Here is a 26,627-nt window from a genome sequence, read left to right as displayed (position 1 = left end):
TCTTCAGATTAATGATGTAGCACTTTATCCATTTCTGGAAACTGACAAGTATCTGTACATATGCCTTACCAGAGAGCATCCATATTTTCTTAGGGGGTGCCAACACTGTCTTTTTGTTAATGTTTAAAAAATAATTACAACAGATGGCAAGAAAATGTATGCATAATTGTCAAGCTAGCACAAAACCATCAGGTGTAAAACTATATTCTGGGAAATGTGTGCAGTTGAAATCTTGTTCCAGAATATAAAAGATGAATAAACTTAAATTTACAATAAAGTAAACCTAAAGAAGTCAAGTCAAGCAGGAGCTCTAGTTATTTTACAGACTTTTTCATGCAATTTTCTTGGTAGCAATATGGAAGGGGTTTGCCATTGACTTTATTCAACTTCATACACTAGACAACACCTTTCTGTGTCTACTATCTAACCTGATCCTCTTTAGCTTCCAAGATCAGAAATGGCCAAAAGAGAAAGACAAAAAGTAGCTAGTAGATCACTTCATAATTATTTCAATTATTTACATTATCCCTCCCAACTAAAATCTGAGCATCTGTTCTGTTTTTTTGTGGTAAGTCAGAAGATGGGATACAACAATTAAAGTGCTGAACTATGATAGGGAGGCCCAAGTTCAAATTTAGCTTCTGAAACTCACAAGTTGCTTGTTAGCAGTCACAATGTCTTGTGCGATAATTGTCACAGGAGTATTGCAAAAGTAAACACTGTGGGAGAACAGCTTCTGAGTTTATTAGCCAATCATAGGCTCGCTTTCACAGTCAAGTTGAAGTGCTACTTACCACTCCTAAGACAGCGAAAAAACCCACACTGGTATAATTTTTCCTAACTGTAGTGACTTCTGTCTTGTTACAGAAATGTTGTCAGCAAATAATGCAGTTTTTATTATGCATAGAGTTAAGACATATTACGGACAAGCACTTTGACAGTTTTCTACCACATTTATTTACTTGTCCTTTCATGCAAAGCTACTAGAAAATTGGGGTGTCAAACTGGTGGCCTGAGGCTGGATGCATCACATCCATCCCAACTCTGAGAATGGGAAAAACATCCTGTGACAGAAACGTGATACAGTGAGTTTGACACCTGTGCACTAGATATTGGAAACAACCAATAGAAACGCTCTTTGGGGTGGTTGGGGTTGAGGAGAAAATGGATAAAGTGGCATTTTTAGCCATTTGACAAAACCCACCCTGGTTTTGTGCAGCTACATTCAGAGTTAGCCTAAGGATTATAGAGTCAAACCTGTTTGAAAGCAGGTATGAGGAATGTGGTACCAGAAGCAGCACCAGGGCTGGTTCTCTCTCTCTCTCTCTTCACCATTGTGCTGACCTAGACTTCCCGAGCATGAAGCGAACTCCTGGGCCTGACAAAATAACCCTTTTATTAATTTACTGTGAATTCTGCTCATTCACATCCAGCAAAGTCTTTCATTGGAGGAAAGACAAAGACCTTATCTGGTTTGGAGAGCTGCCAGGCTGATATCTGCAAAATTTGGCAAGGAGTTTCATGGAGTCACAAACCAATTAAGTGAACTAATTACCTCCTGCAAACTCGGCTCCTTTTTCACTCTTTTATTTCCTCTGGGAGGGGCCATTCATCATCCACCTGTGACCTTACTCCCAAGTCAACCCGTTCTTTAGCTGTTCCTTTCGTCTGGCAACTGTGAATGAGCACACTGAGAACAGGCTTCAGCTGTTCATCTGCCTCACTGGTATCTGACTCTGAAGGCAGCTGATAACTGGCATATGGCTCTGTCCCCTTCTCTTTCTCCGACAGAGTCCTCATCAGGGTCTTCCCCAGACTCCAGGACTAGCCCATGTTCTTCCCCAACCTCCTCACTGTTCAAATCTGCTCCCAACTCCAATGGCGGGCCACAACAGCAGACTTTTTTCAAGACTCTAAGCCAGGGAATCTCCAGAGACTTGGCAAGGAAATGGAGACAGTAAGGTTTGAAAGAACAATTCTCACATTCCCAAAGCAAGCGGCCTTGGAAGACAACACCCCAAAACCACAGAAATGGGATGTGTGTGCTTAATTCAAGTGCCAAAGTGCACATTGCAACACTAGAAGATTTTAAAAAGAGTAGACACCTATATGTCTAAAATGGTGCAAGATCTACTGCTTTAGCAGGGGGTTAGTTTATAAGGTGTCTAAAGATCCCTTCCAACCTGTAATTCTGTTATCTGCAGGGTCTACCTCCTAATGATCCTCGATTATAACACCAACTGGATGGTCAATGAGACACACAGTGAAGCTGCCACAGCTCGTTTTCTGCTTAAGGGGGAAAACAGTATTTAACATTCAGACAGCTAAGGGTGACTTTTAAGCTGCCTCAGGTAAGGGGTGAGGATGAAAGTAAGGCAAAGCAAGGAGTTTTCTCTCTCTCTTTGATGCCACCTAAGGCTTATGCCATGGCAATGTGGTAGCGCTAGAAAAATTGTTGAAAACGATGAAATAATTTCTCATCACCTGCAGAAGGTAAAAGTGTCCCACTGAAAATATTATAGTTGTGCTTTTGACTTGAGAATAATTTAATTTTAAGCATCTGGTCAGACTCCTAGCAATTACCAAGAAAAGTAGAAATGGAAGAAATGGGAAGGATATTAAGGGTGGCAAAAGATGCAACGCGGGAAGAGGACAACAGCTTCAACTTTATGTGCCTGTAGCAGGAATGTAGGTACACAATTAAGGCATTTGTAATTGATGACATTATCAACATCTGCTATTTTGACATTGCTCCTGAAATTTACTGTGGACTCTTCTGAGAAGTGGTTACTCCTAACTGTGTCATTTCCAATTTGACAGGTAGACATATCCCTTTCTGATTTTTCTCCTTCAAATGCCACTTTAAATGGTGCCTTGAGCCATGGGATTTCCTTGTTTTGAAAGATTTTTTTCCGATTTCCACTGGCAATGCAAATAGAATTCATTAATATTATCATTGTCAGACAAGAATATTCAAGGCAGTACCAGTAAATATATTGGATTGCATTAGAATCCCCCCAAAAGCATGTCAAAGCTTATTGTACCTGCATTATGCAATATTTATTATAGCAATAGCACTTAAGACTTTCAAGATATTTTTTACTGAAACAGTAAAAAAGGTATACCTCTAACGCTGTAGTGCAGTACTATTAGCTTGTTACACATTAAATTAAAAAAAGTTTGAACTCTGAGGTTGTACTTTGCATTGTAGCTGTAAGCAATCCTCAGGATTGCGATTTAAATAAATGCTCTCGCTCTTTCAGAGAAAGTGGTTTGGACTTTGAATCAAGGCACATTTCATTCGAAATACAAAATATCTGCACCTGCAAGTTGGGGCTATCGAATACGGCTGCAAACCTCCCAGATATCGCCAGACCTCAACTAAGAGGTATTGTAACTTTCCGCTGCCATCTGGTGGTCGTATGAATTTCAGTCCAACGCAATCCTAATCTTGTTCTCCAAAATTCTCCCAAGGCCTCATCCATTGTGTTTTACGCCTCTAGGAACGTAAACTCGAATTTTCAAACCCAGTTAGTTACTCTATTCGCCCTCACTTAGAAGTCCTTTCGCCTCACTGAGTTTCCATGTCAAGCCCAATAAATAAAAGAGCTGCTCAAAATGCAAAAAAAAAAACAAAAAAAAAAAAACCACACACCCCAAAACAAACAGCGAGCCAATTCACATTTTTTCCTTGGTGCCCTGCCTTCTTTCCACCTCCCACTCCCAATAAATATAGCCAATCTTATCGGGTTCATATTATGAAAATAACAGGCGGGAGCTGCATTTCCGGACTGGGTTTTATTTTTAATATTGAAATAGTCAAGTACCATAAATGTGTTTGCACGTGCAGCTGTGGAATGAGTAAGAACAGCCGGGGCTGCCTTGCTCATAACTTACTCTTTCCTATCCTGCGTCCACAAGTACAAATCACTTTCTAAACGTTTTAGGCGGGGTTTTTTTTTCCCCCGTCTTCCGCCCCTGGAGTAGAGAGGGACACCGAAACTTTCCTTCTTCCCTACGCCTGCCTTGCAACCGCAGCGCCTTCGTTTCGCAGCCGCTGGGAAGGGGAGCGGCAGCAGCCCACATTCCTCCCGTCATGCCCAGCGGTGCCGTTGGCGCAGTCACAGGGAGGAGGGCCTGGTGGGCGGGGTTCAAAGCGGAGGGCGGCAATTACCGCGGTTCAGGCTGGGGGGGGGGAGGTCACTAAGCGGAGCGGGATGGCGGCGGTCTGCGCAACTTCAGGGGAGCTCAGCCTAATGGATAAAGCCATCAAGAGGTGAGAGGCTACCAGGAGGCAGAGGAAGCCCTGCATAGGGGAGTCCCTGAGCTTTTTCCAAATCCGTCTCAGGTGTTGCTCTACTGCGAGGTTGCATCATTTTTTGCACACTTAGGGGTTGCTTCCCCTTGTCCTTCCTTGGGTGTCATGCAGAAGTGCTGGGGTAATTTGGGGTCACAGCTCCACCTTTGGTGTTTTTTTCTCTCCATCCCCCGCCCCTTTTAAAGTAGACCGGGAGACAAGCCTGAATTGTTAGCCAAAGGCTATTTAGTCTTTTAAATTATTGGAAGAAATTTAAAAGGGATGCTCCATGGAATGTGTGGTCTTTTTATGTGGAAGAAGATGGTAAATAAGTTGAGGCTATCCCGTGCAAAAAAAAAAAGTCTTTCCATAATGTATAATTTAATTTACAGACTGCTACCATAAGGTCAGCTATCATTGAATTGATAGCATAGAATTAGATTTCTTTGCTTTGGTGGAAAAAAAATTATCAACAGCTGCAAGTCATGATACATATTTTATTCATTAATACATACCAGCATTTAATATTAATTTGGATTACTGCAATGCACTGTACATGGGGCTGCCCTTGAAGACTACCTAAAATTTCAATTGGTCCAGAATGCAACAGTGTGCACAGTAATGGGGGCCCTAGTTTGCTCTTGTAACACCTTTGTTAGAAGCTGCACTAGCTTCTGGTTTCTTTCCAGGTGCAATTCAAAATGTTAGCCGTCACTTTAAAGCCCTGTCTGGATCAGGGCCAGGTTATCTGCAGGACTGCCTTTCTCGAAGGACGAATACTTACCCTATAGGGTCAGATATGGTGGGCACACTCCTAGTCCCTTCCCTTAAATTTTGCTATTTGATAGGAGTTAGGAGGCATGCCTTTTCCAGGGCAGCCCCGTGGAACATTCTGCCTCTGAGATTCAGCTTTGAATATCTGGCTTTTCCTCAAAGCGCTAGGATAAGATTAGATGACTGCACCAAGAAGTTTGACTTGGCACAATTAAGTATTTTTAATACTAACATTTTTATCCAGAGAATCATGAAAATACTGGAGTACCTTGTATACGGTGTGGTTTTCATGGGCTTGAATACTTGTTACTTGTTATAAGTAGCCCTTGACTTATGACCACAAAACTCCCCTTTTTATGACTCTATAATACCTTAATTTGGGGTAGAGTCACAGCGACTGGATGGAGTCCTAGTTGGATGTCCTTCCTGATACTGCACGGAGTTCATATCTGATTATTTATATATATATATTAGATTTTTATAACCCCTGGTAAGCCCCAATTATGGGAGAAAGCTAACTGCTTCTATCATCTGTCTATCGGCTCGTCACAAGAGTCCATCACGACAGAAACCCAATATTTTTATTGTTGCCTTTGTTATATTTGTGGTAAATATAAAATAAAAAATAAAAAAACCACACACATATATTTATTTATTTATTTGTTTATTTATTTATTTATTTATTTATTTGCACCTTAAAGAGAAAAATCATCTGCTACCTAGGATTGAACTCTCAACCTTCCGAACCCAATTAAACCCCAAATTTCTGTGGCTAAGCAAGATAGTTGTCAAGTGCAACTTACATATTTGCCCATTTTCTGAACTTTCTTGCCTGAGTTGTTAAGTAAATCAGTGCCGCTTTTAAATTAGTAACATGATTATTAAGTAAATCTGGCTTCCCCATTGACATCACAAAAGATGATCACATGATCCTGGAACACTGCAACCATCATAAATATGAGTCAAGTGGCAAGCATCTGAATTTTGATCGTGTGACCATAAGGATGCTGCAATGGTCATAAGTGTGAAAAAATGTCATAAGTCACTTTTTCCAGTGCCATCATAACTTTGAGTAGTCACTAAATGAACTGTTGTAAGTCAAGGGCTGCATGTACTTCAAAGTTTCTACATATTGTTAAAAACCAATGTTTTGTCATATGTTTTTCATTTATAGTTTAGCAGAGCTTCCTTTAAGTTCAGAACTTCACACACTCAACTTGCACTGTAACCTGATCGCCAGAATTGAAAGTCTTGATCACCTGTTGAACTTACAACATCTAGATCTCTCATCAAATCGTATACATTGGATTGAAGGCCTAAGCTGCCTTGCAAACCTGCGTACCTTAAATTTGGCTTGCAACTTGATAACAAAAGTCGAAGGTCAGTCCTTAGATCAAGGCTTGATATTGGATTAATATAGGTTTTCTTCCATTTGTGGGAAGGAACTAGAAAACAATGTTTCCCAACCTTGGCAACTACCAGATGTGTTGACTTAAGGCCTAGAATTGCCTTGGGATAGGCAATTCTAGGAAGTTCACACATCTTCAAGTGACCATGATTGGGAAGCTCTGCACAGAGTGGGATTCTTAACTGTGGTCTGTAAATAATTTTCAGGGAATCTCTGTACATGGATGGGGAAAATATTGCAACTTTATTCACTGTTTTTTTCAATCAGTAACATTCGTCAGCAACAACCTGATTTAGGATCTCCAGATTTCAAAAGTTTTCACTTTAATAAAACTCATCTAAAATTATACCTTAAAAATACATTTTTATACATTTAACTGATTAATAAAGAAGCATCTATATTGCTATAATTGTTATTTTTTAAAAACATTTTGGTAACCATACTTGGGCATAATTGGCTTATGTTGCATTTAAATATTTACGAATTTTTCAGACATTTTTCTGAAACAATGTCCATAGGTTTCACCAAACTCTCAAAGGGATTCATGACAGAAAAAGGTTCAGAATTTCTAGGTTAAAGAAAACTTACTAAAGGACTTTTGTTGATTTCTTTGCTGACGCCAGTGCTGTCTCCTACTGTTCTGAATGGCTTCTCAAGGTTCAAGACCCCCAGACAAAAGAATTAATAGTGCAGATTCCCCCTTCCTAGAGCTTCCCCAAGGGAAATGTCTAGACCAGTGTTTCTCAACCTTGGCAACTTGAAGATGTCTGGACTTCAACTCCCAGAATTCCCCAGACAGCAAAAGCTGGGGAAAAGCTTTCTGGGGAATTCTGGGAGTTGAAGTCCGGACATCTTCAAGTTGCCAAGGTTGAGAAACACTGGTCTAGACCAATGTTTTGAAGATGTGTTGACTTCACCTCACAAAATTCCCTCAGCATATTGGGTAGGAAATTCTGGGAATTTAAGTCCTTAGAACTTCAAGTTGACAAGGTTGAGAAACACAGATCTAATGCAATATGTAACACTAGTTGTAGAAAAACTGGATCAAGCCTTTTTGAACTTTCCCAAGCTTGAAGATTTATTTATCAGGAAAACCATTTTTACAATAATAGCTGAAATTTATATTTCTGAAACTGGAGAAGTAGTAACTTTGTCTGCTTCTCCATAGAATGGGCGGTCAACCACAGAACATTTTGAATATACTGAAATATGTTTACCTGCCTAAAGCACTCTGCCCCATCATTTAATAATGGAGGCTGAAATAAAAATGGCTCTTAAGACCTGTCATATTCCCATTCCCTTTTCCCCCTTTAATTACAGTTCCTGAATGTTGGAGATTTATAGCATTTTTGTACACTTGACTCATTAAAAGGATGCCTGTAGAGATTTAGCATTTTTAATGGCCTGTGCCTATTTGACAGTAATGGTTCAGTAATACTTTTTTTATTGTACGTTGCCCAGAGTCACAAATCTGTGAGATGAGCAGCTATTTAAATATGTATAAAATATTCAATAGTCCTTGTTGTGATAGCTGAGATAAGGGGACTCCAGATTAGATGTGTAGTAAGGATTCATTTGCAGTAGGTATGACTTTGCAATGATATCAGAAGTATACTGCTGCTACAAGAAAACTGTGTTCATGTTGCATTTCTCTCTCCCTTCCTCCATCCCTACCCCCACCCACAAGATTTCCAGTATGTTTTGAGTTATTCAGCAGCCTAATGCCAAACCAGCTATAACTGAACCAGAAGACTAAAATGGCTTTGCTGAGGTTCACAATTAAAAGTACACAATGAGATCACGAATAAAAGATGAAGAGTTCAGGGAATCATAAGCTTTGGCTTGGCTACCAAGGCTACCCTAAATTAATGGACCTTGGTAATTATCCTAATGCTAACTTATGATCCATTTATAAATGAAGGAGGCAGCATGCTTAGCCAGGATTTGTAAAGGATACATAAAAAAGATAAAGCTGTCAGAACAATAGCTCCTTAAAGTTTAAGCACAGAATGCTGACTAATTGGAGGTGGTAGTACAATGTTCACAGAATGGCTAGAAGTCTTAAAAGAAGTATTGAAATATGTATTGGACTAACTTCAGATTGTTTGTCTATATAGTTGCTTTCATTTAAAAAAATGTCTCTTCCCTAGGGCTGGAAAAGCTATATAATTTAACGAAACTGAATTTATCTTACAACCGTATAGATGACCTTTCAGGTAAGATATTTTCAGCTCCATCTATTCAAACCCAAGCATTACTGACTTTGAAGAACTTATTTTGAAATCCATATGCGGAGAGCCTAACACAGTGACAGTCATAGGCTTCAAAATTATGGACACAACCAGTTGACGGTTACCTCACCTCTTTTTATGTGGGTGCAATGCATTTGGCGCATAATTTAAAAAGAGTAGGATTAGGATTACCCGGATGCACGCACAATTTTGAGCCCAAGGATGTTGACACCCCTGAATGTGTTTGTGACACTGCAGTTTTGGAGGTCGTTAGAACTTTCAGAGAAGAAGGCAATTTATTAGCAGGACTAGCTCAATATGTTCTTCTATCTGTAGCTATCAGCCTTACAAGGTATTCCAGGCAAGAAGGACACCCTGATGTACTAGCTCTGCTTTATTGTACAATAACATTAACCCAGAGGTGGGCTTTACATAATTTAACAACTGGTTCGCCTAGTGCAGAACCGAAAACGTGAGCGAGCACATACATGCTTGCTTCGCTTGTGTGTGCTGTCCGTGCTTGCACGTGGCTTCAAACACATGGTGATTTCCTGCGTGCAGCTTCCAGCATACCTTCTTGGGAAGCCACGGTGAGTAGAGCGGTCAAGGGGCGGAAATCAGCTGGGCTGTGTGGGCAGGGTGAGCGAGCCAGAGAGTGAGATATATAGGATGGGTGGGTGGAACCAGTGGTTGGAACTACCGGTTTACCTGAACCAGTCCGAACTGGCAGAAGCCCACCTCTGCATTAACAGAATCTTGTAAGTCTGCGAGGACATTTCTCGCCCCATTTCCTTTACAGCCCAAGAATTAGGTAGCTTGCCATATCCACATTCCTTCTGAAAGATAAGCTGCCTCTTATCTGACTTGTCCTGGCTGTGGCTCTTCCTGTCCCAAAGCCATTCCCATACACTGTTACAATGGCTGGAAATCCAAATGGTGCCTGCTCTGTGATGATCTCATAATGCATTGACAAATAGTCAGTCTTGGTGTCTAAATGAATTAGTCTGACTTTCCTCTATTCCTTGGTTTTGCGCAATCATAGTTGTTTTATGGAGATAGGCACAACCCTTTTCCTAATAAAAAAATAATTTTGGAATACTTTACAAAAGAAGGAGTGCCCCCCCCCCCTATTTTAATTAAACTGTGCTTAGATAAATAATTTTTGATTTTTATTATTGATTTGTATTTTTACAGGACTTCTACATCTTCGAGGACCCGACTATAAAATTAATCATATTGAACTTCACAGCAATTGTGTAAATAATGTTAACCATTTACTTCAGTGCCTTAGTGGACTGCAATACTTGGCTAATCTTACTTTGGAGAAAAATGGAAAAAGTAACCCCGTGTGTGCCAAAAGAGGTAAAAGTGCTGCAATTGTTCAGGTGGATAGGATAAAATCTAGTGCAAATGAAACTAATTTGGAAAAGCATTTGGAGGCTTTACACAATGCAGTTATAAAGTAATTTCTTTTATTATTTGAAGGCTACAGAGAGATTCTCCTTCAGGCTTTACCTCAGCTGACCATCTTGGATGGGAAGAATATATTTGGAGAACCGATTAATTTAATGGAACCAAACTCATCTGATTTGAAGTGCTTGGAAGATCTCTTAAGCTGTTTAGTTTCCAGTTACACAGATGAAGAAGAGGTGCTGTAAATTAAAATATTTTTGCTTTTATTTGAAGTCTGCAAAGTTAGTTTGAACTTCTTTTTGTATGACTTAGAATTTTTAATTTCTTTTTAATAGACCGATGTTAATTTGCCAATAATGACACCGCGTATTGATCAAGTATTAGCCCAGTTTCGCCAGAGGACAAAAATATTACCTTGCACTACCACTAGCTCTTCCACTGAAATAATGTCATCTTCTGAGCCAGAAAAAATTAAATTTGATAATGACTCAAGAATAAAAAAACTAGAAGAACAGATATCTCACCTCCTGCAAAAGGTAGTAACTTAATGTTTTTTTTAGTTTAGCTTGATAAATATTTGTTGATGTATTTTTATTGCATCACATTATCCCAATAGAAGACAATATATGCAGCTCAGGATTAAGCCATTTTGTTGAAAGATGTATTGGTTGTTATTCCTTCGTCTGGTGTTCTGTTTATTTGTCTGAATAATGTTCTTAGCTGTTGTGGGAGATTGGGTTGTTTCTTTGATAATGGAATACTTCGTGTTTGTTTTTCAATGTGTTTTTAATTTCTAATAACATTTATTATCTTTCCTTGGATCAGCAGAGGAAACAATAGCAAAAGTGAACAGATAAAGAGTTCCTGATCAACATATTTGCTTATTTTCAGGTTACTAATTCTTCAAAAGCTGATGTGACTGTGAAAGCCAAAAAAGAAACAGATTTTACCTCAGACAGTGGTAGTGAAAGTGGAAAAGAGAATAGAAAAGCTACTAAAAGGAGCAAGTTGCCTAATTATCGGAAAAGCACTTTATCAACCAAGCTCCGTTCTCAAAGAGGCAAACTGTCAGCCAGGTATGATATCTTAGTCTTAATTCAGATATCAGTGCTTTCATATTCACATGTAGTCTGTTACTATTTATGAAGATTAGTAATCTGCAGAATTGAATGTAACCTGGTTTTCATGAAAATAAGACTAATTAATGGTGAAGCTTAATGGTGATGGAGTTCATCTTTGATCCTTTCTATAAATAATTTCTACTTTCTTTTCTGACTTGGATAATAAAGTTAAGAATCAAATGTAACTGCTGAAAATGAATCTAAAATTTTAGAATCATTTTATTTACTGCCTAAAAATCTAGTCCAGATGTATTTTTCTAGAAACTGTAGATAGGATGGTTGTTTGCAGAAATTTACATGTGGGATAGTTTTATAACTTTTAATACCCTTCTAATTACTTTGGGACCCTTTAAATGATACCCACTTGATATTCTGGTAAGCTTTTATCCATTCTAGTATGCAAATTCAATTTTTGTTTCACTTAGAGAACAAGAGAAAGATTTCATCAAGCCTAAATTTCAAGAATCTCATATCAAAGAGCAAGAAAGTTCAAGCCCAGCTTCAGAAATTGCAAGTTTGAAAATAGTGGGGAAAACACCGAAGAAACTGAGTGGGCTGAAAAGTCAAATGAAAACACTAAATGTGGATTCTGGTATTCAAGAAGAATTCACTTACAGGGTAGATATATTTATTATTCTGAAGTGATATGTGCCTGAGGGATTTTCATTTTTGCTATATAGTATTGACATAAACTTTAAATTGCGATAGCTTTTGTTTAATAGAAGCAAGGGACTTTTGATACATTACTAGCTTGTTTCAGAAAAAGACATTTTCTTCTTTAGGCACTAATTCAAGAACTAGATCAGGAGAGAGAGAAGCGATGGAAAGCTGAACAAGCTGAAAAGAAACTGAGTGAAAGCATTAAGCAGCTGCAGAATCAGGCCAAAGAAGAAAAAGATATTCAAAGCGTAGCTGTTTACACTACAGATAGGTGAGTATTAGTATACTGCATAATTTCTTTTAAGTTGGCAATGTTGGTTGCAATTCACATGGAAAGAATTTGTTCATTCTTACATTCTTAAGCTCTTGAGAGCAGTAAAATATGATCATTACTTGTGGGTATATATACACTAGCAAATCAGTTGAACTCACTGTATCGTTCTAAGTGACATGTCTTTTGATATTTCTTTCAGTGAATTTGATGGATATTACCTAGGTAATAAAGTGGCCTAAGAATGGCAGAGCGAGTTAATCCTGAGCCATAGAACTTCAGTGACTTACTTGATTTGAAAGTAACTTCCTGGCCAATTTGATCTTGCAGAGTTGGTCCGATATACCCCAAATGTCTTCAATTAAACCTATGTAATATAAATCAGGACCCTGGAACTATAGTAATGCCTATCCTCTGGAATGAGGTTCTCTCCGAGATCTGGATAGCCCATGCTGTGCCATTGTTTCAAAGAGTTATGAAGCCAAGACTCTTCGCTCAGATCTTTGTTTCCATCCAATCTGTCATTCCTGCCATCTTTTTCTTTCTTTTTTCTTCTCTTAGTTTTAGTGTAATTTCTTTGTTTTGATTATTTATGAGCTATCCAAAGTCATTAAGAGTTGTGCAGCATAGAAGTATAGTAAGTTGTTATTATTATTATTATTATTATTATTATTATTATTATTAGTAGTAGTAGTAGTAGTAGTAGTAGTAGTAGTAGTAGTAGCAGTAGTAGTAGTACGGCCTTTTGTATGAGAAATCTGGGAGTTGTAGTCCTGCACATCTAGAGGAGAGGATACTAACTGCTTGGCTGCCCTAAACACAAGACAAGGAAGATGTATGTCTGAATTATGATTGTCCATCCTTTTGACTTACCTGGGCTGCATTGAGTGAACAGAATTATCTGGGGTCGCATATAAAATATATCACCAGGCTCAAGGTTGTCTCAGCCTTCCATCCTTCCGAGGTTGATAAAATGAGGACCCAGATTGTTGGGGGCAATATGCTGACTCCACTTAGAGAGGACTGTAAAGCACTATGAAGCAGTATATAAGAGTAAGTGCTATTGCTATAAGTAACAAATTTTATTTTTTATATTTTTTATTAACTTGTGAGATTCTTTACTAGCTTTCCAGGGCCATAGGTAGCCTGTGGGCCATGGATTGGATATACCTGTTGTAAATTGTGATTCAAGAACATCTGAGTTCAGATATGCCTTGACCCGAATAATTGTTCTGACATCCCTTCATTTGCTCAGTTTAAATAACAATTTGAAGTAAAATAATGAAGTTGCTGTGGGGAAAATAGGAGGAAAGTGTGTTTGATATGTTCATCACCTTGAGTTATTTCTAAAAATAATGGAGTGGAATATAGATAAGTAAATAAATACACCATCCACATATATATTTCTCAGGCTAAGGGAGCTGATTTTGAGAGAAAGAAATGCAAAGACGAGACTTCAGATTGATATTCGGCAAGTGAAAGAAGAAGCTGAAAAACTTGGTAAGGAGCTAGAGCGGTCCAAACAAAAAGAAGAGGATCAACACAAGGCTCTCCAGACTTTAGAAGAAGCTCTCTCCAAGCTGGAGTCACAAAAAGCACATCAGCAAGCTTCAGAGGTAGACTTGTTGTGTTACATATATTTTTTTTGCTTTTTGAATTTTTTTTAATACAACCAGAATTTTACTTGATATATAAAGAATAGCTCTGTTCTTCCTTCAATGTTGTCAAATGAATTACATATACTGATTTTTGGAGCATGTTTTAAGATAGGTTCGTCAGAATGATAAGAGTCAATGGTGTGTGTGTTTTGATATTGGATCAAAGTAGCTTTGACGATTCAGTCCAAAAACTTTAAGTTATTGCTTCCGCACTGGCCAAGAGTTACTCTCTAATGCTTCTGTATTGTGCTTTATACTGAAACCAGATAATTATTTGTGAAAACTTTTTTAAAAACCTTAATTGTACATCGGGAAAACATGCTACTGCTCAAGAATATCTGCTTGTGCTATCAAACTTTGAAATTGTGGTCATTTCTCTTGCTGTTATTTCAAACACTGCAGATGAAAAGGATTCAAACTGCAGAACTTAAAGCATCAGCAGCTGAGAGAGAAGTGCAGTTACTTCGAATCTCTCTCCAGCAACAAAAAGAAAAGGTGGAACAAGTCCATGAACTCCTAAGGCTAAGAGAGCAGGAACACAGGTACATGTTTCCTAACAATCCAGCAAAGATATATAGCATTGTTGAGTATGTGAGAAACAGCTCATTTTACATTTTTGAAACTTTTAATAAATACCTAATTTTTAAAAATGTTCCTAAATTTTTTCAAGTTTTAAACATGAGATTTCTTCACTGAATAAATCCTGACCAGATTAACCTTTCTACAAACCTTTTGTAGAATAGATTATTATGTGGCAGTTCCAAATCATTTTTTGTAAAAATCAACAATCAAAACATTATATACAATATAGATTTAAATTGAAAAATCGTCAATGTCTCAGAAAATAAAGAAGGGTCAATTTAAGCATTTTAGGATAGAGCTTTGTACCTAAACCGTCTTAATTTCACTTGAACTCGTTTGTGTATTGTATCTTTTTAAAAAGCTGCACAATTTGGGGTTCCTGATGACTTTGGGAGAAATTACCAGAATTCTTCCAGAAGCTATTAACCAATAATTATTTTTAACATGATAGAACTGGGACATTTATCTCCAAAAATTCAGGGCTCATATTTTTATTTATTTACTTATTTACTTATTTACTTATTTACTTATTTACTTATTTACTTATTTACTTATTTACTTATTTACTTACTTACTTACTTACTTACTTACTTACTTACTTACTTACTTACTTACTTACTTACTTACTTACTTACTAAATTATTGTGCACCCCATTACTCCATAAGATGATTCTGGGGGCGGGGTGGTTAAAAGATATGTTATTTCCTGCATTTATTGCTTTTACAAATAATTCAAAATGATGAAAACATCAAATGCACCTTCCTATTCTCCCCACAACAACCCTGTGAGGTGGGCTTGGCTGAGAAAGAGAGCTGGCCCAAAGTCACCCAGCTGGCTTTTATGGCTAAGAAGGTGAGCTCATGATCTGCTTTCTAGACGGGTGCCTTAATCACTAGACCAAACTGACTCTCCATTAACTGTAACGAATTGAGTGAAAACTGAATTAATTATATTTTTGTTTTATACTGGTCTGGCTTTTATACTGTTTATTTTGTTTTGGTTCTGCTTAGTTTGCCAGCCAAAAATATATACACCATTCTTTTTTAAAGGCTGGCATGTAAATTTGAAAGAAGACCGAAAGTCCTTATGGCAAAAATGGTGGTTCTATAATGGAATTGTAATCTATCCAATTGGAATTTTTTATGAAATCCTGGATTGTACTTTGTGCCTCCACATTAAATATGGGCTTCTTAGAAGTACAGAATTTTGCTTATGAGAAACAATTTCTGTTCATCTTAATGTAGAGCTGCAGTGGCACAGTGGTTAGAGTACAGTACTGCAGGCTACTTCTGCTGACTGCCGGCTGCCTGCAGTTTGTCAGTTTGACTCTCACCAGGCTGAAGGTTGACTCAGCCTTCTATCCTTCTGAGGACCCAAATTGTTGGGGGCAATATGCTGACTGTAAAACGCTTAGGGTTGTAAAGCACTGTAAAGCGGTATATAAGTCTAAGTGCTTTTGCTATTCTGTCTTATTGTTTCAGAAAAGAACTGGAAACCAGAGTTATATTACATGGCTCAGAATTTCAAGAAGCTCTGTCAAAAGAAGTAGCCAGAGAAGAACAGAGACATAAAGACCATATTAAAGAATTACAGGAAAAACGTCATCTATTAAACCAGAAATATAAGGATCTAGAAGATGAGTTCCGGATAGCCTTAACTATAGAGGCAAAAAGATTTTCAGAGGTAAGAAGAGGAAAATATATGGAAAAAGAAACCATAAGAGTTATTTTGCTCTTCAATTTAGGTAGATACTGAAATGATTTAACTACATTGAAAACATGTAAGGTTGAGGTCGATGATTCTATTTTATGAAAAATGTGCTTTATTTAAAAGCTTTCAAAACCTAAGGTCCATCTTAATAAGCTGCCAATATTATTACCAATAGTGCAGATGTTAAATTGGCATTTGTACAAGAGTTACAGGAATGAAATTCAGTAGGTTCTGACAGGTTCTGGAGAACTGGTAGCGGAAATTTTGAGTAGTTCAGAGAACCAGCAGATACCACCTCTGGCTGTCCCCAGAGTGGGATGGGAATGGAGATTTTGCATTACCCTTCCCCTGCCATGCCCACCAAGCCACACCCATGGAACCAGTAGTTAAAAAAAAAGAATTCCACCACTGTAGTTAATTCTGTCTTTCTAACCAGGATTAAAGTTAATTAAATAGTAATGAAGTCATTCTGAATTAAGAACAAATGCATGTGTACACCACAATGATTCAAGTGTAAGAAAGACAATTGACTTAAGTCTCACTAAATTTTAAAACAACTTTGCTATCGGCTTCAGTTATTGTGCTTCAGTTTTATAAAACCCTTAGCTTCATCCTTCCCATTCTTAATAATGCTTCTTAGAAACTTGGATAAATCATTGAGGATCTAGCTATGAAGAAATAGTATAACCATTGAAAGACCTTCCTGTAGGTCAGTGAAATTATTTTCTTTAGAACACCTTGGAAAATGTATACTGTGCTTGGTCCCCTCAGTTCCAAAAAATATGACTATGATTTCTGAACAGTATTTTCTCAAAAATAGAACAAAGCAAGCAAAAACCCCAGCCATTTAGAAGAAAAACTTTATTCAGTTATAAGAAAATAAACTTATTCATGTAACTTTAAACCAGTAGATTTTAAAAGAAATGTATTGCAAGTAATTTTGCAAGTAAAAATTTAAAACACAATCAGTTTGATTTGTTTAAATGTGTCTTATTCTGATATGTTTTAAATTAATAGATGGCCTCCTGAATTGTTCTTTTGTCAGTGCAAATTAATATTGCTTAGTGAATGCATTTTTAAATTGAACTGTCATTCATTGAAATGTTAATGCTGAACACCTTATTTGAATCTTTTGTTTTCTTACTAAAATAGGTTAAAGAAGGCTTTGATAGACTTACTGCTGAGCTGGCAGAACATAAACAAGTTCTTCTCCAGTCTCAGCAAAAGGAAAAGCAATCTGCTAGTTTGATCCATGAGCTGACATCTGTGGTGAAAGAACAAAAAGATAAAATCACAGAAGTAATCAAATCAAAGCAAGACATAGTGTACAACTTGAAAGTATGGCTTTTTAGATATATCTTATATATTGTGTTCTATACATTGTATTTTGTGATGAATCAGAAACACTTTAATAATAATAACAAAACATTTTGTGATGCTGTACTTTAGATTTGATTCCAACTCAATGCAATGAAAGCTTTTTGTATGATCAATGAGTAAGTAATGATGCTAAAAAGTTCAAGGAGATACAGTTTTATCTGAAATAATTAAGAAAAATTAATAATTCAACCACTGTCATTCACATGTAGCAAAAAAATGGTTTCTTACTATGATGTGCCACAAGAACATTTAAATTTGCATGCTTCAAGATCCATCTCTCATCATTCATGATCATAAACTGGTGATGAAAAGCTTTTCCATGATGAAACATATTCTTTTGAAGGGAGCACAGACAGAGACAACACGTAAAGTTTCTGTCCTGAAAGCAGGTGCAGAAAAGAAAATAAGTAAAGAGTGTGTATCAGGCAGAAATGTCTAATTGATAAAGATGAATCTATTGCCTGGATGGAGAAGAGTAGAGTAGGGCAGTGATGGTGAACCTTTTCGGCCCTGAGTGCCGAAAAGGGAGGGCTGACGCTCATCTGGGACGCGAACCAGAAGAAGAGAATGTTTGGAATGTTTATTAACATTTGTAGGCCGCCCTTTTCCCTGAGGGGACTCAGGGCGGCTCACATAAAATCAGGAAGGGGAATACAGACAATGACGTAGACACATATAATAAAAATAATAAGCAACATTCATTCATTCAGCTCACTCAAGAGCTGCCCAGTGTGCATGCGCATGCTGTAAAATGAACTTCCGGTTTCCGTCAGCTAGTCTTCAGGTTAATGACGCACATGTGTGTGCGACAATCAACTCGTTGGTGCCCATGCTCCGCCAGAAAATGGAAGACCAGCACTGCCGCACGCACGGCCAGCTGATCATTGCGCATGCATGTGCACCAGAAACCCGGAAGAGAAACGGGTGACACCACATGTGCCAGGCAATATTGGCTCCACATGTCACTTCGGGCATGCGTACCATAGGTTCACCATCATGGGAGTTGGGTATGTTTAAAAACTTGGGAAATATTTACTTTTCAACCTGGACAGCAAAAGGTAGCTTTGACCTACATGGAGGACACGTTCGAATGGTGAAAACTGGAAGTTTATAGTTGACTATCATTTTTTCAGTAGTTGCAGAACCATGATTTCTGGTCCTGCTTGGACTAGTCTCCTATATTTCACAGTAAACTGCAATAAACAATGCTCCTGGAATTTAATTCTGAATAGAAGATAGTAGCCCATGCTTTGGCTTGTTAACTTAACTATCTTGATTTTTTTATTCTTTAGGATTTCTTTTTATCCTTCTTTAGCTTTTCACCACTTCATTGCCCTTGATTAAATGCTTCATCGGGTTACTTACTTTTCTGAATCGCCTACAATTAAGGTCAAAGGAGTTCAATTAATAGATACAATAGATGTTCCCCTTCAGTGACATTAGGTTCGCTTAGAAGTCACAGCTAGAGGTCTTACTACTGTCAGCAACAAGTGATTATAAATATGCTACGATATGCATGTGAAAATGTTTGTTTTTAAATTTTTTAGCTGCTTTAAAGTTTGTTGGTTTCTATTTTTTCTTTTTACTTTTATGCAAAGAGTCGGATACAAACACTTGAAAATATGGTAGAGGAAGACCAACAAAAGACTATTCAACTTGAGCTTCTTAAGCAGGAAAAGTCAAAACTTATCTCACAAGTAACAGCTCAGGAGTCTGTAATTGATGGATTAAAAGCAGAAAGAAAAATATGGGGAGAGGAGCTGGCACAGCAAGGTAGTACTCAGTCTTTTATCCTTTATCTATCCCCTGCTAGAACCAACCAGTTTATCATTATGTACCTAATCCTCTATAAAAGCCACAAAACTAAAGTCTAATACTATACATAGAAGATTTTATATCCCTGCCTTCCTGAAAGATAGCCAAAGCAGAGAGAAAGCAATATATTCCCCTTACATTTGCCAGGGGGAAAAAAAATATCTCAAAAATCTTGCTTGGTGAACTGCTTTGAGAAACAAAAATTGTCTGAATATGGCATCAGAATACAATATGTTATGTACCTCAGTTGTACAGCATATACACCTATTTTGGGGATAATTTCTCTTGGATTGTGCTATTATGTTTGCAGTGGTCCACACAGTTAAAATATACTTCCCCAAGATGCTTTTTCACACCAGAAGCAGAGACTCTGTAAACTGAGGGCTTCTATTTTTTAAATGTCTCTAAGGCTTTCTCATCCTTAAAAACTTTAAGATGCAGGGAATTTTAACTCCCAGAATTCCCAGGCCAGCATATTTTTGAGGTTGAGAAACACTTGTCTAAAGGGAACATTTAGAAATACCACGATTCCCCTAGATACAGCTTTCCAGGCCATTATTTGAAATACGAGATACCGTATTTTTCTGATTATAAGATGTACCAGAGTATAAGATGCACCATAATTTTGACGAGGTATTTTTTTTTTCAAAAAAAAAGTTTTTGCACTCTACACGCCTCCCAAACCCTCTGCACACCTCGTTTTTTTGCAAAAAAATATGGGGGCATGCAGAGCTTGGGGACTTTGGGGGGGGGGGGCAAAAATGAGCAAAAATGGCCCATTTGTTGCTCATTTTTGCCTTCCCCAGTCCCCAGGAGCACTTTGCAAGCCTCCCAAACCCTCTGGACATCCATTTTTGCAAAATGGGCGGGGTTTTGGTAAGCCAAAAATGCTGTATTCAGTGTATAAGATGCACCCAGATTTTCATCCTCTTTTGGGGGGAAAAGTTGTATCTTATACTCTGAAAAATATGGTAGTTCTTTTGACAAGACTTGGATGTGTTTTCACATCACAATATAGGTTGGCATAAATCAGGGCTGTGAAACTTGCAGCCCGTGTGCCGGATGTGTCACACACTGGCCATGCCCACACCTGGTTTAGCAAAAGTGGAAAAGTCATGATACGCCATGTGACGCCACTGTGATGATGCAAGTTTGACATCCCTGACATAAACAGTAACATTTACTTCTCTTCAAATCCCAAAACAGCTTAGAGTAAATGAAGTAAATGACCTCAATGGCAATCAGTTTCCTACCTGCTGACCCACTAGGGAAAATAATTCTAGCATTAATCATCATTCACTGATGACCCATCATATCATCAACTGCAATGTTTAAGAAAGTGGCTGTTTGGTTTTAGCAATTCTAGGAAGGGTTAGTGTTGTGGCCGGCAGGAGCCGTTGGAGCTGTCACCAGACTCCGACAGCGAGGGGTCTTATGAGTCGGCCCTGGAGGAGGTGGAGGACCCTGGACTCCGAGCAGGGCGCAGAGAGACTGGTTGGCCACCAGGTGGCGCCTGAGCCTTGGATCAGTGGGGAGGAGACAAGAGTGAGTGATCCAGAAACCACCAGTGAGTTGTTCCGGGATGCACGCCATCGAAGGGCTACTTGGCGTCAAGAACAACTACGTAATTACACTCAGCTGATGCTCATTAAGATCCTCTCCTGATTATAAAAGAGACTGCTTGTGCCATGCCCTTCTTGCAGAAGTCAACATTAAGGACTAACGAGAAACAAACTTGGCAGGCTGGATTGCTGCCAGAGTTTGTTTGCATTGCTGCCAAGGTTTGTAGGGCTTGCTGCCAGAGTGCTTATCTCTTTGTTTATGTGGCTTGCAGCCAACGAGAGTCTGGACTGATTAAAAAATATTCTCATTTACGTTTGTTTCGGCTTTCGTTCCTAGACGGAGAAGGGGGGTCAAAACAGTTTAGATAGACCTGAACCCAAAAAGTCAGAGAAGGATCTAATTACCTGTTTAAGTCTACTATTTTCACGAATAAAAATGGGAATGCTAAATTTTTATTTTTCTGTAGGATCAAATCTGGATCAGAGATTTAATTTTCCGAGCTTTTGGACTTGTGCTAGAGCCCATCTTCTGGCAACTTCTAAAAGAATGTTTCTCACACACATTCTTCTAGGCAGGATCAGCACGGCTCTGGAGCCCCTGTGACACTTTCATCCTTCTGCTGTGGCTCCCTGTTGCTCAAAATATGCGTCACAACTGCCAATGTGCGACACCCACCTACATGCAATTTATTAAGCTTTTTGACCCCCAGTAGGCTTTTGTAGTTCGGCAGAAGGAGGACGCGGAAGCCAGGATTAACAAACAGTAGCAGGTTTATTTAACATTAAAAAGAGGTGACAACGATTCCTGGCGGGGAAACACACGCCAAGATATTTATACAATTATACGAACCAACCACTGGCCGAGAACTGGGCGGCACCGCTAAGATCGTATCTCGGCCAATCAGTAGTAACTGTGGCCGGCAACAGCCTCAGCTGCGTCCCAGCCAATCAGGGCGCAAGAGGCTGTTGCCGGCTAAAACGTAATGCATACACAATCCAACCATGGATAAATCCAAGAAAAGAAAAGTCCCAGAAGAAAACAGAATTTTTAATTCAACTATATATGTTAGTATTGTGGCTGCTCAGGAAATAGTACAGGATGACTTTTGTGGCTCCCAGTGTTTTCTTTTTTTGTGGGAAATGAGTCCAAATGGCTCTCTGAGTGTTTAAGGTAGCCAACGTTCCCTGAAGATGGGCTCCAGCATGAGTCTGAAAATTAAGAAGACTAAGTCTCTGGTCCCGTTGACCAACCCAAATTGAATCCTGCAACATTATCCTGGGATACGTATATTTGCTTTCATTCGTTTTGGTTTTCTGATAGCTTATGAGGCGTATATGTAGACTTCTATATATTCCCAGCCTGTAGGCCAGTTATGGTTACATTTCTAAACAGATTGATTACCTGTAAAATCAGAAGTGCAAGCCACAATCTGAATAATAAATGAATCCGGTATTTAAAACCAAGCTGCAGATCAGCAGTGATTCTATCTCCATGAACTTTCTTATATATTTCCAGTGTTTACTACATCACAATCATTGATGTCTTTGCTTTTCCAGGAGCTGCTCTTGCTCAAGATCGGGGAAAAATGGAAGCCAAAATAGAAGTTCTAACTAGTGAGACTGAAGCTTTGAAAAAACAAAATGAATCTCTCAATGATGCTTTGCAGATTAAGTCTAAAATTGTGGAAGATCAAACCGAAACCATTAGAAAGCTAAAAGAAGTAAGGTTGCTCTTCTTTTTTGTAGCTGTCGTAAATAACAGTTTAGATTAGGTCATATTTCAGTTTAAGCCTTGATTATTGAATAAGACATGGTTGGGTCACAATATGCTAATCCAAAATGAAATCGATCAATGAACTGTGTGAACCGTGACAATTATAAAGCAGGGATATAGATACAACAGAGATTTATACTTTTATTTTGGGGCATTGGAAAGCTGCAATTGTCATGATGGTATAGCTTCATGAACAAATTGAATACTGTTTTTATTTTTAATTTGCTGTCTTTCTGCTCTGTATTGTCCATTGTTACAGAGAGAAATTGGTGTAGATACTAACACTTTTTTTTACAGTTTGGTACCAATATCAACTTTACATTGTTTTAATTCACTGTGGTAATTAGTTTTAGTGGCTTTTATTTTATGAAAGCTGCCCAGTCATTAGCCGAAACAGCAATATAAAATACATAAATGCTGTTAAATAAAAAGTCATAAATAATATTTGGAGTCAATCACATCATGATTAAAAACAGTTTTGCTGAGTCCAAGGATAAGTATTAAATAGAAAAAGTAGTTTAAAGATTTAGTTTAGATTGAATCTCATGAATTTTTGAGGTTGTATTCGTAATAAGGTAAAAATTTCCTGTTATTCCTTTTCAATTATGTAAGTTAGGTGATGAATAAAAATTTTTAAATTCATTTCACTCTTAAGTATATGATTAAAACATTTTACTTTGAAGGCCTCACAGAACCGAGATGAGCAAATAAGAAAGCTTCGTGAAGACAATATTGAAATGCAGAAGAGACTTCAAGTACAACTTCAGGAAAAAGATGCGCAGTTAGATAATTTATTGGAAAAATTAGAAAGGCAAAATGAGAGAAAAGAAGAACTGAAGCATCAATTGCAAGAAAAGGATGCTGAGCTCAATGACATCAAAGAATCGTATAGGTCAGTGATGGCTAATCTTTTTGTCCTCTCATGCTGAAATCGTGTGCACCTGCCCTCACCCACAATGCAATGCGTCCCCCCCCGCACATGTGTGCGACCGTTACCCACCCCCCCCCCATGCATGCACACAACACCACCCACGGCCCATTTTGGACCTAGCAGTTGTCCCTGAAGCCTCCTGAAACCAAAAATGGGCCATAGCGGAAGAGGTGGGAGTGCCACCCACATGCGCAGCAGAGACCAAAAAATCAGCTGCCTGGTGGGAGGCACGTGCACATGTGGAGTGGAGCTGTGCTGGGTGACTGCTTGCGTGCCCGCAGAGAGTGCTCCATGTGCCACAGGTTTGCCATCACAGTTATAGGTGCTTAAAACCAATATTATTTTCTACACACATTGAAATATTAGCGATCATATTCATTCATGATGGGAAGAGAAAATAAAGTTAAACTATAAGCGCCGTTCCCATTTATAATCCTTGTGATTGGCTGGTGGAAAGCCTGTCTTAAAATTAATAAATTTAAGTAGGATTTTTCATGGACTAAAGGCAATCTCCAAAGCCACTTAGAATATTTATTATATTTCAGTGTGATGAATAAAAAATGGCAAGATAAAGGAGGATTGCTGAGCAAGTTGGAAGCACAAGTTAAACAAATGAAAGAAAACTTTGATATCAGAGAACAGCAGCTGAGAGAGGAAAGAGATAAAAGTCTTCAAGCTCAGAAGTAAGTATTTTTATAAGGTCAACACACAATGTTAAGGTAACGTTTTAGCTTATTAAACCACAGGTAGATGAAGAAACTGTATACTAATTAGCCAAAAAAATCAAGCTTAGTCACAAACTCTGTAGTTTATTTTATTTAACTCAAGAAGCTAGTCTGTTGGCTGATTTGCTTTGGCCAAAACATTACTTCTAGTTTATAGAAGTGAGGGGTATTTTGCGGCTTGTCTCTGTTTCGATTTGAAAGTTAGAAAGGTCTCTCTTATATGAAAATGTTGTATGCAATTTGTTCACATGATGGTTTAATAAACTAGAGCGTTTGTTTTATATAGGAATGAACTGATTGTGTATGCTTTTCTGCTTTGTTTAAGTGTATTTTATGCCATATACTTAACATTCAGAACTCATTAGATCCCATATGCAATTTTAGAGAAAGGAATTATTTGTATTAATAAAGACTGCAACCAAAGTTTGGTTTGCTGTCTGTTTTTATATTTTTGAAATAGACTTTCAAAAGATGAGATTAAATTAGGGACCAGTTTTTGAGCACAGTTTTTTTATATCCTCTAGGAATGGTTACTTAGCTTGAGTTGCACCTTTATAGAAATAAGTCACCTATTAGTTTACTTCCGTTCTTGCTATTATCTTTGGAGAAACAGCTTTACTTGAAGCAAAGCAATTTCTGTATTTCTCACCCCTTTTTCTTTAAAAGAACAAATACGTGTTATTCTTTTTTACCAGCTTTCATGGAAAATATAGTATATTAAAATTAAGTTTTCTTTTTTAATGTGATTTTAAATAATATGGATTTAAAAGTGGCATTTGTAAACAGTCTTGAGAAAATGGTAATACTATAGTATGTTTTTCAAATTTAAAGGCAGACACACACACACAGAATTATCCTTTATTGTAGGAAATAAGTTTATGTTACAGCATGTATATTTTCTTTTCTGTGCCTTCTCAAAAAGCCTTTATGTGAGGCACCTGGGTTGCTGTAAGGTGGAGGAGATTATATAATTTTTTGCTTTCTGATACATAGGCATCATTGGATTTTACTTAATAGATACAAACAATATCAGCAATAGAAAATTATGATGGGATAGAGGAAATTTAAGAATGTATCTTGTTTAGGATTATGATGGAAAAACTGCATTCTGTGGATGATGCTTTCCGAAGACAACATGAATCAACCATTGCAGCACATCAAGCAGAACTGCTACAGCTAGCAAATGAAAAGCAGAAACAAGTTGCGACAGCCAATGAAAAGGTGACTGTGCTAAGCAATTGAAATCAGTTATATGTTAATCAAATGAGTTTGCTAGCAAAAGTGATCAAATGTTTACCTTTTTAAACTGTTGCCTGCACTTTTCCCTTTGAAAAAAATGTTTTGCATTCAAGAATTGGCGGATTCTTGAATAGAAAGAAGTATCAAGGAAAGTACTTGGCAGCTTTTTTGTCTGTGAAATTGTTCAGTTAGGTTAATAGAAAGGTTAGATGTTGACTAGGAAAAGCAAAACAGTGCCGGGCCCACCACTTGCACAAATGGAGCTTCAAGCGCCACCTGCCACACACACAAAATCATCCCCCCTCTCTCCCCCCCCCTTCTGCCAAGTCAGAAAAGGTTAGGGAACTGCTGCTTTATAGGCCTGAAAAGATTGTAAATGGGAAGGCTGTTTGCAAAGTTACTTTTTGTAACTTTGTTACTATGAATGGTCACTGCAAAGGCCAGTCAGTTGCCAAATGAAGATTACTTGTATGTGGTCTCTAGAAAACACGCTGTAGGCAACTCTATACTTTTCTGCCTCCATGGTATATCTTCAGCTGATTTCAGACTTGGGTTTATTGATACATAATAACCTTATCAACAATATTTATTTCAGGTTTACCAGGTTGAAGAAGAAATGCGTCAGTTACTACAAGAAACTGCAAAGAATAAAAAGACTATGGAAGAGAAAATAAAATGGCTAACAGTTGCTTTGAGTGATATTCAGCAAGGACTCTGAGATACATCTATAGCATACTTGGCATTTGTAACCATCATTACAGATTGTTTGATGATATGAAATGCTGCCTGTTGCCATAAGTTATATTTGTACTTTATGTAAATATTTTCAGAATAAAAGTTAACTTTTGTTAAACTCTCAGTGATCTTCTAAAGTTTCCATTAAAAATTCACTACATCAACCATGGAAGAGGTTTCATTCCATTAAAGCTAAACAGTATAATATATTAGAATTAGGAGATTGAAGGTGATTAAAAGGACTGAATTTTATTCCTTAAAGGCTATATAGCCTTAAAAATGGCGACATTGCATCAAAAGGGTTTAGGTATTACAATCCTATGTTTGATTGATTATTGTG

The 26,627-nt window shown here is 37.8% G+C and overlaps 1 protein-coding gene across 3 annotated transcripts; it reads left to right on the top strand.

The window, feature by feature from the left end:
* Positions 1-4,179: 4,179 nt before the first annotated feature.
* LRRCC1 (leucine rich repeat and coiled-coil centrosomal protein 1) lies at positions 4,180-26,411 on the top strand. Of its 3 annotated transcripts, none has more exons than XM_014056214.2 (19): positions 4,180-4,276; positions 6,246-6,451; positions 8,630-8,695; positions 9,905-10,072; positions 10,196-10,359; positions 10,459-10,659; positions 11,015-11,199; positions 11,670-11,862; positions 12,027-12,175; positions 13,587-13,791; positions 14,236-14,375; positions 15,898-16,099; positions 17,279-17,464; positions 19,105-19,279; positions 22,441-22,604; positions 23,341-23,549; positions 24,134-24,271; positions 25,399-25,534; positions 26,148-26,411. In XM_014056214.2, the coding sequence occupies exons 1-19, from the start codon at positions 4,218-4,220 to the stop codon at positions 26,268-26,270; spliced, it is 3,069 nt and encodes a 1,022-aa protein (XP_013911689.2). In that variant the 5' UTR covers positions 4,180-4,217; the 3' UTR covers positions 26,271-26,411. The 3 variants fall into 3 exon arrangements, with proteins under 3 accessions (XP_013911689.2, XP_013911690.2, XP_087563031.1); XM_087706905.1 differs by lacking the exon at positions 4,180-4,276 and adding an exon at positions 4,514-4,621; XM_014056215.2 differs by lacking the exon at positions 8,630-8,695.
* The last annotated feature ends 216 nt before the right edge of the window (positions 26,412-26,627 follow it).

Source organism: Thamnophis sirtalis, unplaced genomic scaffold (genome assembly GCF_051295495.1).
Source record: "Thamnophis sirtalis isolate CommonGarterSnake01/CBP01778 unplaced genomic scaffold, rThaSir2_p1.2 scaffold_2, whole genome shotgun sequence".
In the NCBI taxonomy this organism is placed as follows: Eukaryota; Metazoa; Chordata; class Lepidosauria; order Squamata; family Natricidae; genus Thamnophis; species Thamnophis sirtalis.
Note: the sequence above shows the minus strand (reverse complement) of the source record. Positions and strands in the feature narration are given on the sequence as shown.

What these genes read in the sequence shown, in the direction of transcription:
- LRRCC1 (XM_014056214.2), top strand. Translation starts at nt 4,218, where the DNA reads ATGGCGGCGGTCTGCGCAACTTCAGGGGAGCTCAGCCTAATGGATAAA. An exon ending in CCGTATAGATGACCTTTCAG is followed by an intron (nt 8,696 to 9,904) that starts GTAAGATATTTT and finishes GTATTTTTACAG; the next exon opens with GACTTCTACATCTTCGAGGA. An exon ending in CCCCGTGTGTGCCAAAAGAG is followed by an intron (nt 10,073 to 10,195) that starts GTAAAAGTGCTG and finishes TATTATTTGAAG; the next exon opens with GCTACAGAGAGATTCTCCTT.